This window comes from Rhinoraja longicauda, chromosome 9 (assembly GCF_053455715.1).
Source record: "Rhinoraja longicauda isolate Sanriku21f chromosome 9, sRhiLon1.1, whole genome shotgun sequence".
Lineage (NCBI taxonomy): Eukaryota > Metazoa > Chordata > Chondrichthyes > Rajiformes > Arhynchobatidae > Rhinoraja > Rhinoraja longicauda.
Genome location: NC_135961.1, coordinates 29,340,308 through 29,355,236, shown reverse-complemented (window position 1 = coordinate 29,355,236; position 14,929 = coordinate 29,340,308). Strand labels below are relative to the sequence as shown.

Here is a 14,929-nt window from a genome sequence, read left to right as displayed (position 1 = left end):
GGTCACGGGGAGAACGTACAAACTCCTTTCAGACAGCACCCATGGTCAGGATCGAACCCGGATCTCTGGCGCTGTAATGCGGCAACTCTACTGCTGTGCTACCATGCTGCCTATGATTCTACTGGTCTACTGGTAATTGGAGAAAGAACTAACAAATATTGGTTATTACATGACTTACACACATCTCTCTGCATCTTCTGCAACAGACTGGTTCCACCAAGATGCAGGACAGAATGCCACAGGAGATCCGTCTTCCCTGTGGCTATCAAAACTTACAAATCCTCCCACCTCTGTCGTGGGGTAGACTGAGACTGACTCCCCTCTCCCCCCCCCCCCCCCCCCAATCTTTGCACATCCCCTCCCACCCCAATCTTTGCACATCCCCCAAGCCTTTCAACTCGCCACTTTAATTTCATGTTTCATGGATTTTGTGTTGTTATGACTGTTGGCAGATCAATTTCCCTCCTGGGATAAATAAAGTTCTATCGTATCGTATCGTATCGCAAATCTTTGAGGCCTGCAATAGAGTGCGACTGGAACAAATTAAAATTTGAAACCAGGTATTTAATAAGTTAAAATTGCTTGGGATTTTTTTTAAATTTCTCTATACTCATTATTTATGAGATTTGCTTGTATATCAAAAGATTATGTTCAGAAATGTAGAAGAATCAAAAAGGAAAAGGTACATTTTGAACAAGCCGAGTTAAATTATTCTCCTACTGCCTCTTGCTGATTTTAAAAGGTACCACATAAAATAGATCTGCATCACCTCATCCTACAGTTTGTTGAGTAGTCATCCATGACATAACTTTATAATCCGGTGCCCAATTGCAATCTTACTCTACTGGGCCTTGGGCCTGGGCCAGAGATGCTGTCTGACCCCCGAGTTACTCCAGCACTGTGACTTTTTTCATCTATGTGGAGTTTAATAAGGCGTTTGACAAGATCTCGCTGGTCCAGAAGGTGATGAAACAAGGGATCCAAGGCAAACTGGTACAATTAGCAGGTGACAGGAAGCAGAGGGAAGTAGTGGAAAGATGCTATTCTGATGGGAAGTCTGTGACAATCAGCACTCAGACCTTTGTTGCTTGTGATATATATTAACGTCTGTATGTGAATGTCTGCGATTTGATTGGTAAGATTGCGAACAACACTAAAATTGGTAGTGTTTTGAATAGTGAGTGAAGTTGTCTAAGGCTATACCCGGATCTAGATCAGATGCAAAGTTAGGCAGAATGTTGGCAGGTGGAATTTAATTCCAACAAGTGCTAGCAAATTTGCAGATGATACTAAGCTGGGGGGTAGTGTGAATTGTGAGGAAGATGCAATAAGGCTGCAGGGTGACTTGGACAGGTTGTGTGAGTGGGCGGATACATGGCAGATGCAGTTTAATGTAGATAAGTGTGAGGCTATTCACTTTAGAAGTAAGAATAGAAAGGCAGATTATTATCTGAATGGTGTCAAGTTAGGAGGAGGGGGAGTTCAACGAGATCTGGGTGTCCTAGTGCATCAGTCAATGAAAGGAAGCATGCAGGTACAGCAGGCAGTGAAGAAAGCCAATGGAATGTTGGCCTTCATAACAAGAGGAGTTGAGTATAGGAGCAAAGAGGTCCTTCTACAGTTGTACCGGGCCCTGGTGAGACCGCACCTGGAGTACTGTGTGCAGTTTTGGTCTCCAAATTTGAGGAAGGATATTCTTGCTATGGAGGGCGTGCAGCGTAGGTTCACTAGGTTAATTCCCGGAATGGCGGGACTGTCGTATGTTGAAAGGCTGGAGCGATTGGGCTTGTATACACTGGAATTTAGAAGGATGAGGGGGGATCTTATTGAAACATATAAGATAATTAGGGGATTGGACACATTAGAGGCAGGAAACATGTTCCCAATGTTGGGGGAGTCCAGAACAAGGGGCCACAGTTTAAGAATAAAGGGTAGGCCATTTAGAACGGAGATGAGGAAGAACTTTTTCAGTCAGAGAGTGGTGAAGGTGTGGAATTCTCTGCCTCAGAAGGCAGTGGAGGCCAGTTCGTTGGATGCTTTCAAGAGAGAGCTGGATAGAGCTCTTAAGGATAGCGGAGTGAGGGGGTATGGGGAGAAGGCAGGAACGGGGTACTGATTGTGAGTGATCAGCCATGATCGTATTGAATGGCTCGAAGGGCTGAATGGCCTACTCCTGCACCTATTGTCTATTGTCTATTGTCTATTGTCTATTGTTATGACAGACACAAACTGCTAGATTAACTCAGCGGGTCAGGCAGTATCTCTGGAGTAAATGTATAGGTGATGTTTCGGGTCAGAACCCTTCTTCAGCATTTTATGTCAATCTTTGTACAAACTATCATCTGCAGTTCCTTCCTACACATTTTGTCTGCTATTCCTTTTCTCCGGAGATGCTGCCTTACCTACTGAATTCCTCCAGAATGTTATGTTTATCTTCTGTATAAACCAGCATCTGCAGTACCTTCTTACACAAATGCTAGGTGATGCTTTTTTGGAAATAAAATAGGGATATGATATATAGAATAAATGCTAAGGCACTAAGAAATGTTAATGAACAGAGAGATCGTGTGATCTAAGTCTGTAGTTCCCTGAAAATGGCAACACATGTAGATATGGTGGTGAAAAAGGCATATGGCATGCTTGCCTACACAAGTCAAGGCATATAGAATATGAAAGTTGGGACATTATGTTTACAAAACACTAGTTAGATTGAACTTTTTACTGCATGCAGTCCTGTTGCCACACTGTCGGAAGGATGTGACTGCTTTGGAGAAAGTGCAGAGGAGATTCACCAGGATGTTAACTGATTTAGACTTTAATTAAGGGGAGAGATTTGAGAGGCTTTTTTACCAATAAACGAAGTAGGTTGTGGAGTAACCTGACAGAAATATATGAAATTATATATGCATAGCGGGTACGTAGTGAGAATATTTGTATTATGGCAGGGTTATCAAAAATGAGCGGCCATAAGTTTAAGATGAAAGGAAGGAGATTTGAGGGGAAATACATGGAGAGTGGTTGTAATGTGAAGTTTGCTGCCAGAGGAATTGGAGGAGTCAGATACAATCACTACTGTGGATTCTACAATAGACTGTGGAACAGCATCCCTCTCCCCATCAGAACTGCCCCCTCCATCGACTCCTTTAAGTCCAGGCTCAAAACCTATTTCTACTCCCTAGCGTTTGAGGCTCATTGAGGAGGCGCTGTGAACTGTTTGCGTGCTACTGTATGTTTCTTTTTTTTTTCCTTAGTACCTAATCAGATGTACAGCACTTTGGTCAACGTGGGTTGTTTTTAAATGTGCTATACAAATAAAATTGACTTGACTTGACTTGACTACATTTAAGACTCATTTAGACAGGCATTTGAGCAGGCAAGATATGGAAGGATACCATCACAACACACAGTAGAAGGGCAAAGAATTTGATGTGGTTAGATATAGTTGGCTAAAGAGTATGTTTCTGTTTTCTGCAACACTGTTACTCTAATACATGCCTCACACAAAATAAATTCTTACTGAGACAAAAAAAAAGTTTGACTAGTTTCAGCTTGCACATCATTGGTAATACAATCTTTTTTCAAAGATAATAATCTCTCTTTTTAACTTTATTCTGCATCTAAAAAACATAAAATAACATCAAAGGGGCATGAATTTAAAAGGGTACAAGATGTCTACACTGATCCTCCAGCTTTTCTTTATTTACTCAAAGAATGTGGATATGATTACAGTGCAGACTTTATGCCCATCCTTAATTTCTCCTAAACTGAGGAAGTAGTTAAGCATTAACCACATTCGACACTTATAGACCCAACTGATAGATTTTGTTTCCATTTGGATTTTTAATGACAATCTACTGGGGATAATATTGAGAATAACTTTACTACTTCCAATATAATTATTTGAATTTGGATTCCCAGGTGGGATTTTAATTTGGATCTGGAGCACTGATCCAGATTTTTGGCAGCTTGTCCAGTAATGTAACCACAAAACAACCAAGTCCTGTAAAAATAAGTTTAGTTTAGTTTAGTCTAGAGATACAGCGTGGATACAAACCCTTCAGCCCACCGAGTCTGTGCCGACCAACCCTAGTTGTACACTAGTTTGATGTTATCCCCGATTCATATCCTACACACTAGGGGCAATTTACAAAATCCAATTAATGTACAATTGGAGTGTGGGAGGAAACCGGAGCACATGGAGAAGACCCATGTGGCCACAGGGAGAATGTACAAAGTCCGCACAGAGAGCACCCGTAGTCAGGATTGAACCTGGGTCTCTGGTGCTGTAAGGCAGCAGGTCTACCACTGCGCCACTGTGCTGCCCTTGATGGAATTGATGGCAAATATACTTGCCAGTTGTCCATCTTAGATAACAAGGTGCACATTGTGGAAGAACATCAGTCAGAAAAGCAAAGTTTAAATTCAAGTGGTAGAACCACACTTACTGGAAAAAAACAACTAACAGTTCACCTTTGGACTAAATGTGTTTGTTGGGAAGGGTGATACTAGAAAGAGAACTTAACATATCAAGCATACTTATCCAATCCAAACTATTTTTTTCTTCATGCCACTCACTTGCATTGCACCTTCTGTTAAACTATGTAACTTACAGTTCATTACCCTCTCCTTAATCTATATATATATTACTAAAACTCTCACCTTGTTTGTTCCATTTGTTTGTTCCCCCGTATGTTTGTTCCCCGTTGATCCCACAGCCAAAACAGTACATGATAGCACGACAATTTTAGGCCCACCTTACTCACCATTGTCCTGGGGTATGTATTACCCAAGTTTCATTCAAATTGGTCTTATATTTTTAAAGTTATTGACATTTTAAAGTTTAAAAATTACCTTTTCCATTTCACATGGCCGTCCGCTGCATTCAACGTCACAATGGGACCCGCCCGAGTGACGAGAGTGGCGGCCAATGAGGGGGAGGGGGCTGCTGAGCTGACGAGCTGCCGCTAACCTTAATAAATGTGCTCCCCTCCCCCACCGGGAGGACCGAAGCCCGTCCTGGCGTGCCCCTGCGCCTCACCCTCCCGTGGTGCAACGCGGCGGCAGAGGGTCCAACAAGATGGCCGTCGCCATGGTGATTGTGATTAAATTTGTTCATTTGAGTCAACTGTGGTACTCCTGCTCAAAATATACAAAAATGAATTTTTCCACTTACTTCTGAGAGCATTTCATACTGTCCCCTTCTGCCCAAAGTAATGCTCAAGAGGTCATATAATGCAGAAGCAATCTGGAAGCTGATGGTGCGATCTTTCTTCTGATCAGGTGCACGGCTTATTACAGCATCTCGGTTTGCCTGCAAAAATGTTTCAAAATAAATATCTGTGTTTTCATAAAATAAAAGTCTGCTTTTTTTTTAGATTGAACAGTCAACAGTGTAGCACAGGAACAGGCCCGTTGGCCCATAAGTTCTCTGCCGAACATGATTCCAAGTTAAACCAATCTTCTCTGCCTGTGTGTGATCCACATCCCTCCATTCCCTGCATATCCATGTGCCTATCCAAAAACCTCCTGAATGCCACTGTCATATCCGCCTCCACCACACCCCTCATAATAAACTGGAGGATCTTATTAAGCACAAGTCAAAAGTCATAACAAATTATGAATTGGCTGAAATTTTGTACAATATTTAACTTTTGAGGACTTGCTCTAGGACTGAGAAATTCTTAAATCAGACCAAAAGGGCGGCACGGTAGCGCAGCGGTAGAGTTGCTGCTTTACAGCGAATGCAGCGCCGGAGACTCAGGTTCGATCCTGACTACGGGTGCTGCACTGTAAGGAGTTTGTACGTTCTCCCCGTGACCTGCGTGGGTTTTCTCCGAGATCTTCGGTTTCCTCCCACACTCCAAAGACGTACAGGTATGTAGGTTAATTGGCTGGGTAAATGTAAAAAATTGTCCCTAGTGGGTGTAGGATAGTGTCAATGTACGGGGATCACTGTGCGGCACGGACTTGGAGGGCCGAAAAGGCCTGTTTCCGGCTGTATAGATATGATATGATATGATATGATATGATATGAAAAGGTCACATTTGATGAAACGGGACTTTGACTTGGACTTTGAAAATGGCGCCATAACCTGGCGACTCTTGTACATTGTCTCAATGGACTATTTCTATACACCTTGTGCTTCATCTATGATTGTATTTATGTACAGTAATACTTTACTAAACTGTATGCAAAAAAGAATTTCATTGCATGTTATAATAAAGAACCATTGAACCAATGGTGACGAGATGCCTAAAAAGTTCTCTATTGAGCATTTTTTTGTCTAATTAACAATTAGGAAGAGAAAAAGTTAAAAACACATTATTTTAACCAGAGGATGCAAACAGGCTTTGACTAGTTTTATGTTAATGTATGTTGAAGACTTCAGGAACAGTAGGTTTAAGTTACTGGTCTAATAATCTAAAGACTTAACTAAAAATCGAGGGATAACTGTCCAAATTACACCATGGCAGCTGAAATGATTGGATGTAGTTTGCCAGAAGCCAATTAACCTACAAACCTGCACATCTTTGGAGTGTGGGAGGAAACTGGAGCACCTATTGGGATGCATCACAGCATGGTTTGGGAACAGCTCCATCCAAGACTGCAAGAAATTGCAGAGAATTGTGGACGCAGCCCAGACCATCACACAAACCAGCCTCCCTTCTATTGATTCCATTTACACCACAAAGGTATCACAAAATGCTGGAGTAACTCAGCAGGTCAGGCAGCATCTTGGAGAGAAGGAATGGGTTTCTCGACCCGAAACGTCACCCATTCCTTCTCTCCAAGATGCTGCCTGACCTGCTGAGTTACTCCAGCATTTTGCGATACCTTCGATTTATACCAGCATCTGCAGTTATTTTCCTACACCATTTTGCACCACGCTGCCTCGGCAAGGCCACCAGCATAATCAATACAATGCAATACATCTTTATTGTCATTGTACAGGGGTACAACGAGATTGGGAATGCGCCTCCCATATGATGCAATAAATTAATTAGCTAGTCAGTATTAATTTAAACAACCCAATAAAACAAATTGTAAGTTTTAAACCAGAATAAAGTGCAAGTAGATCTGTGCCGGTTCACTGTGCGATGTGACCATCCGGCTCAGCAGGACCGGTTCATAGCAGCTATGGCCCTGGGGATGAAGCTGTTCCTGAGTCTGGAGGTGCGGGCGTAGAAGGCCTTGTATCGTCTGCCCGATGGTAGAAGTTCGAACAGACTGTTGCAGGGGTGTGAAGAGTCTTTGTGGATGCTGGTGGCTTCTCTGAGGCATCGTGTGTTGTAGATGCCCTCCAAGGCTGGTAGCTGTGTTCTGATGGTCCTCTGAGCTCTATGGACTACCCGCTGAAGAGCTTTCCTCTCTGCATCTCAAGAACGAGACTAACCCTGGTCACTCCCTCTTCTCCCCACTCTCATCAGGGAAGATGTGAAGAAGTGTGAAAAGGCAATTGAACCACTCTATCAACAACTAGAAAGAGAGACATTTGAAATGACAGAGTCTGTAAGATCTTGGAGAGATCCGATGAGTCTCAGCTCAGTTATACGTGGATGCAACCTTGAAATAATGTATTGGCTTAATGGCTGATTTTTGCAACAGCAGTTTGTGCTATTTGAAAAATGCACTTCAATAACTGGCCTAGATGCCTCTGACAGCACTTCACAGTTCTGGGACCTCTATACTGAAGGCACATGGCACCAACAATGCTGAACTGGCATTAAGCATATAGGATACACCATATACATGTGAACCGAGGTAAATAGAAGTCTTTGTATAACAGAAAAAAAATACAGCGTTGACAAAGACATGAGCTAACTCAAATAATTCTCTAACTCAAATAATCCAGTGTAAACAAAGACATGAGCTACGAGTCACGTGTGGCAAACTGGAATCTAGTATGTGTTGCAGATCTGTTCATAAATAAAAAGTGAGCTAATAGAGTTGCAGCAAAAAACAAAGTGCTGGAAGAACTCAGCAGGTCAGGCAGCACCTCTGGAGGGAATGGATGGATAAAGTTTTGGGTTGGGACCCTATTTCGACATGGGAGGACTTTGGATCTTGAGGCATCCATTAGCATGGTGTACACCTGTGAACCATAGCCAGATTTTCTATAATTTAATGACATTTTTGCATGTTTTGCTTCCTTGGTTACTAAATGGTGCAAGTAGTAAATAAACACAAGCAAAGTAATTTCACCTGAATACTGCGAGTACATGCAAAGAAAGCATTTTTTAAATTAGTGCCTGTGGGCAAAATTATATCACAGTAGCTACACCTACACCTCATCAAAACTTTTTTTACTGGATAAACTCAATTGGTATTCTTGAATTGGTCAGTAAATGTCACTAATTCCCACGTCAAAAGTAACAACTAATTATAAAAAATCAGATTGCATAAATTATTGTTTTCCTTAGAGCAGAAAAAATATTAGTGTACATTGACAGAATATACAAGAGAAATTATTTTCAGTAGCAGTAGGATGGGCAACCGGAAAACACAAATTTATAATTAAATGGCAATAGAACCAAGAATCAGAGAAAACAGAGCCACTTGTTTTTTCAAAAAGACTTAAGACAACTACTGCCTGAAACCTTACAAAGGACATTTTTGTTGCAGGCAAGTCCCAGGCTGTTGCGGGGCCTCCAACCATCTCCATCCTTGGAAGACACGTCTTTTCACCCTTGTTCCCCAGGGCTGCCTCCCACAGCCGACCTCGAGGGATTGGTAGGCTAGACCTCTGTTCCCTCTCGTCTCCTACTGGCCTTGCTGCTCACCCATTGCGTCAGTCATCACTGGCTCCACCTTCCCGACCTCTGATCTTCGGAAGACGAGCAGGGGCCAGCAGGGCAGCTTCCCCCTCCCAGGCCAGCGTTCTGCAGAGTCCAACGAGTGGGGGACTGGCTCAACAAGCTCCCCCTGAAGCCACGATCCGCTGGGTCTTGAGTTTGGGCCCGCATTAGACGCGGCCTCCTGAGAACTTCAGCCGCACCTGGCTTCCTGGGGGTTCACAGCCTACTCAGTACTGTGTCCCTTGTCTTTAGTGGTCTAAGTATGCAACATTAATGAAGTTAGACCTAGAGTACTGTGCACAGTCTGGGGCACCACCCTTCAGGAAGGTTATGGTCACAACATGAAGGAAATTTAGAAGGATGTTGCCAGGGCTTGGTGAATATAATTAGGGGAGGAGACTGAATTTAAGGAGCTGGTTTTCTTATCACAGTGGAGACTGAAGGGATATTTAATTGAAGTGTAACATCATCATCTTGACAGGGTGGATGCGGTGAGGATGTTTCCTTATAGTGGAATTTCAAACTTAGGGTAACTATTTAAAAATACAGGGTCACCCATTTGTGACAGCGAGGAGGCTTTTTTTTCTTTCTGAGGGTTGAAAGTCTTTGGAATTCTTTCCCTGAAAGGATGGTGGAAACAGATTTTCAGTCTGAAGAAGGGTCCTGATCAGAAACGTTATCTGTCCATTTTCCTCCCCAGATGCTGCCTGACCCGCTGAGTTCCTCTAGCACTTTTGTGTTTTGCTCACGATTCCTGCATTTGCAGTTCCTGTGTCTCCAGAACCTTTGAATATTTTTAAAGCAGAAATAGATATCTTGACAAGCAATGGGGTGAAAGGTTACCAGGGATAGACAGGTATGCGGAATTGTGGTTATGATCAGATCAGCCATGATTGTACTGAATGGCAGCAGGGGCAAGTGGGTTGCTCCTGTTCTTAATGTGTATGTACGTTTACATGTACAAAATCATGCGACACTGAGTTGGAGTGAACAGGAAGGACGTATTTCCCCCTAAGAGGTCCACAACTTGCGGAGAGATATAGATTTAAGTTAATGGCAGAGAGATGAGAAAGAGCGAGATCAAGAAAAACATTTTCAACCAAAGAATAATTGAAATGCGATAATAATTGAAGCCTGAAACTTCCTGCCTGAAAGGCTGGTAGAGGCAAAAGACATTCATTACATTTAAAGAGATAAATGCTGCTTAAACAACCACACCTACACGATTACAGAGAGAAGGAAGAGGGAGTGACCTGAACAGTTCGATTTTTGTGCAGCATGGAAAGAACGGATGGAATGGTTCTTCTGTAAATTATGACTCTACCATTCTCCACAGCATTAGATCATGAAATTGTATGCATATAAATAATCAATGCATTAGCATCCTGTGTAGTGCCAACATTGCATTCATCTGCAGTAATTTTGTCAATAACCCATGACATTTTGCATCTGCTGCAATTTTATTTAATCAATGCATTGCCCTGAAAAAAAAAAAAAAATGGATAATACTTAGAGACAGTCACCATGATTGAAAAGAGCCTTTCTTCAGTTCAGATCAATTGTAATTGATTTTTCTGAAAGAGAAATCCTGACTAGAACGCATCAGCAGTTCCACAATCAAGCCAAAATACACTAGCACCAATCCGATTTAAAATAAAAATCACTGACAGAAGCAGCAAGCATTTGCTAATTAAGGCCAGGGCAATACTTAACTTCTGAGAAGGAAATACAGAATTGATTTCTCCATTCTTTCAAGTTAACTTTGTGGTGGCAACTCATATATAGAAGTGCATAAATATAACTTAAAATAAACACAGGCAATGCAGGGCACTTGGTCTGCTTCTTTACATCCTCTTTTATATTAAGCTCCCTCAATGCTAGTCATGTCAACTATTTACATGCTGGCACTGTACATTGCATTACTTCTTAACTTTATATTAATTTATTAATAACTTAATAGACTCTGATTTTGCACTGGAAATGTCCTCTTTATCTTTGCCTAACACATCACTTCAATAATTTTAAAATCTCCAGAGCATCACCTCCTTTTCCAAAGAAAACCTACAAGAGTCAGCATCATCTTTTGCAACTTCACACAGATGCCTGAAGTCCATTTCTACTACAGGTGGGGTCTAATTACAATTCAGGGCATAGAATAGCCTCCTGCCTTTTTCTTTTCAATCCCTCCATAATAATCCCCAAAATTTTGTTTCCACAAGTATCCAGTAGATGTGTCCCATTCAACATGAATGTAGCTATTTACATGGTGTAAACTTTATACTTTCCCTCAGATAATGGGAGTCACCACATCCCCAGCAAGCTAATCAATCAATTAATTAACTGGTCGGTAAATAAATAAATAATCAAAATACCTAAAGCAACTGTTTTTAAAGAAGTTGCACTTGAAACAATAGACAATAGACAATAGGTGCAGGAGTAGGCCATTCAGCCCTTCGAGCCAGCACCGCCATTCAATGCGATCATGGCTGATCACTCTCAATCAGTACCCCGTTCCTGCCTTCTCCCCATACCCCCTAACTCCGCTATCCTTAAGAGCTCTATCCAGCTCTCTCTTGAAAGCATCCAACGAACTGGCCTCCACTGCCTTCTGAGGCAGAGAATTCCACACCTTCACCACCCTCTGACTGAAAAAGTTCTTCCTCATCTCCGTTCTAAATGGCCTACCCCTTATTCTTAAACTGTGGCCCCTTGTTCTGGACTCCCCCAACATTGGGAACATGTTATCTGCCTCTAATGTGTCCAATCCCCTAATTATCTTATATGTTTCAATAAGATCCCCCCTCATCCTTCTAAATTCCAGTGTATACAAGCCCAATCGCTCCAGCCTTTCAACATACGACAGTCCCGCCATTCCGGGAATTAACCTAGTGAACCTACGCTGCACGCCCTCCATAGCAAGAACATCCTTCCTCAAATTTGGAGACCAAAACTGCACACAGTACTCCAGGTGCGGTCTCACCAGGGCCCGGTACAACTGTAGAAGGACCTCTTTGCTCCTATACTCAACTCCTCTTGTTACGAAGGCCAACATTCCATTGGCTTTCTTCACTGCCTGCTGTACCTGCATGCTTCCTTTCATTGACTGATGCACTAGGACACCCAGATCTCGTTGAACTCCCCCTCCTCCTAACTTGACACCATTCAGATAATAATCTGCCTTTCTATTCTTGCTTCCAAAGTGAATAACCTCACACTTATCTACATTAAACTGCATCTGCCATGTATCCGCCCACTCACACAACCTGTCCAAGTCACCCTGCAGCCTTATTGCATCTTCCTCACAATTCACACTACCCCCCAACTTAGTATCATCTGCAAATTTGCTAATGGTACTTTTAATCCCTTCGTCTAAGTCATTAATGTATATCGTAAATAGCTGGGGTCCCAGCACCGAACCTTGCGGTACCCCACTGGTCACTGCCTGTCATTCCGAAAGGGACCCATTTATCCCCACTCTTTGCTTTCTGTCTGTCAACCAATTTTCTATCCATGTCAGTACCCTACCCCCAATACCATGTGCCCTAATTTTGCCCACTAATCTCCTATGTGGGACCTTGTCGAAGGCTTTCTGAAAGTCGAGGTACACCACATCCACTGACTCTCCCTTGTCAATTTTCCTAGTTACATCCTCAAAAAATTCCAGTAGATTTGTCAAGCATGATTTCCCCTTCGTAAATCCATGCTGACTCGGAATGATCCCGTTACTGCTATCCAAATGCTCAGCAATTTCGTCTTTTATAATTGACTCCAGCATCTTCCCCACCACTGATGTCAGACTAACTGGTCTATAATTACCCGTTTTCTCTCTCCCTCCTTTCTTAAAAAGTGGGATAACATTTGCTATCCTCCAATCCACAGGAACTGATCCTGAATCTATAGAACATTGAAAAATGATCTCCAATGCTTCCACTATTTCTAGAGCCACCTCCTTAAGTACTCTGGGATGCAGACCATCAGGCCCTGGGGATTTATCAGCCTTCAGTCCCATCAGTTTACCCAAAACCATTTCCTGCCTAATGTGGATTTCCTTCAGTTCCTCCATCACCCTAGGTTCTCCGGCCCCTAGAACATTTGGGAGATTGTGTGTATCTTCCTCAATGAAGACAGATCCAAAGTAACGGTTTAACTCGTCTGCCATTTCTTTGTTCCCCATAATAAATTCCCCTGCTTCTGCCTTCAAGGGACCCACATTTGCCTTGACTATTTTTTTCCTCTTCACGTACCTAAAAAAACTTTTGCTATCCTCCTTTATATTATTGGCTAGTTTACCCTCGTACCTCATCTTTTCTCCCCGTATTGCCTTTTTAGTTAACTTTTGTTGCTCTTTAAAAGAGTCCCAATCCTCTGTCTTCCCACTCTTCTTTGCTATGTTATACTTCCTCTCCTTAATTTTTATGCTGTCCCTGACTTCCCTCGTCAGCCACAGGTGTCTCTTACTCCCCTTAGAGTCTTTCCACCTCTTTGGAATAAATTGATCCTGCAACCTCTGCATTATTCCCAGGAATACCTGCCATTGCTGTTCTACCGTCTTCCCTGCTAGGGCCTCCTTCCAATCAATTTTGGCCAGCTCCTGCCTCATGCCTCTGTAATCCCCTTTGCTATACTGTAATACCGACACTTCCGATTTTCCCTTCTGCCTTTCCATTTGCAGAGTAAAACTTATCATGTTGTGATCACTGCCTCCTAATGGCTCTTTTACCTCTAGTCCCCTTATCAGATCAGGATCATTACACAACACTAAATCCAGAATTGCCTTCTCCCTGGTAGGCTCCAGTACAAGCTGTTCTAAGAATCCATCTCGAAGGCACTCTACAAACTCTCTTTCCTGGGGTCCATTTCCAACCTGATTTTCCCAGTCTACCTGCATGTTGAAATCTCCCATAACCACCGTAGCATTACATTTTTGACACGCCAATTTTATCTCCTGATTCAACTTGCACCCTATGTCGAGGCTACTGTTTGGGGGCCTATAGATAACTCAATTTCTCATTTCCATCCATACTGATTCAACATCTCCTGATTCTATGTCACCCCTTGCAAGGGAATTAATATCATTCCTTACCATCAGAGCAACCCCACCCCCTCTGCCCACCTGTCTGTCTTTTCTATATGTTGTGTACCCCTGAATATTCAGTTCCCAGCCCTGGTCCTCTTGTAGCCATGTCTCAGTGATCCCTACAACATCATACTTGCCCATGACTAACTGAGCCTCAAGCTCATCCACTTTATTTTTTATACTACGCGCATTTAAGTTCAACACTTTAACTTCTGTATTTACCTCCCCTCTCACATCGTTCACAATTGGCCCTGCCCTTAATTTCTGTTCCCCTCTAGAACTTCTGTTCCCATTCTTCCGAGAGTCTTTTGCAATATCTCCTGTATTCCCTTTTACCTCATCTTCATATTCACAATTTGTTAACCCCTCCCCCCCACTACTTAGTTTAAAGCCACAGGTGTCACACTAGCAAACCTGCCTGCCAGAATGTTTGTCCCCCTGCTGTTAAGATGCAACCCGTCCCTTTTGTACAAGTCACCCCTAGCCCAGTGACATAGATAGGCACTAAGGAATGAAACAAACTTTGCTCAATAAAAACAAAGTTATCTCAGATTTAATGTTATTCATCTGGCATCTGCCAAAGATAGTGGCAGAGAATTATCTTCAATTTATCTCATAACAAATGAGATCCAGTTCAATAGCCCCATAGTCCAATCCATTTTCACATTAAGTCATTGCCTTTTATGCAATGATTCAAATTCTGGGCAACGTAATATATAGTGGTATATGCCTTGGCATTTGCTTGTGAATTTGTATATTCTCCCTGTAACTGCGTAGGTTTCTTCTGGGTGCTCCCCCACGCAAAAAAACAGACAGCTTTGTAGGTTTAATTGGCTTCTATAATTGTAAATTGTCCCTCGTGTGTAGCTTGGTGCTAGTGTCAGGCGTGATTGCTGGTTGGTGTGGACCTGGTGGGCCGAAGGGCCTGTTTTCACGCTATATTTCTAAAGTCTAATGTTATTTCAACAAATGTCCAGATTTTTCATATTTTAAATTGTAATATCAATACATAGTTGTGCCATGTACTGCTATTTCCATTTTTTTGCACATTTCTTC

At 42.4% G+C, this 14,929-nt stretch overlaps 1 protein-coding gene across 2 annotated transcripts in view; it reads right to left on the bottom strand.

Annotated features, from left to right (window-relative positions):
• LOC144596562 (tetratricopeptide repeat protein 7A-like) overlaps positions 1–14,929 on the bottom strand; it is a 176,848-nt gene that overhangs the window by 128,837 nt on the left and 33,082 nt on the right. For both annotated transcript variants that reach the window (XM_078405014.1, XM_078405015.1), the window contains exon 9: positions 5,174–5,311. In XM_078405014.1, coding sequence (XP_078261140.1) covers positions 5,174–5,311 — 138 coding nt within the window. The remainder of the gene's footprint in view (positions 1–5,173; positions 5,312–14,929) is intronic.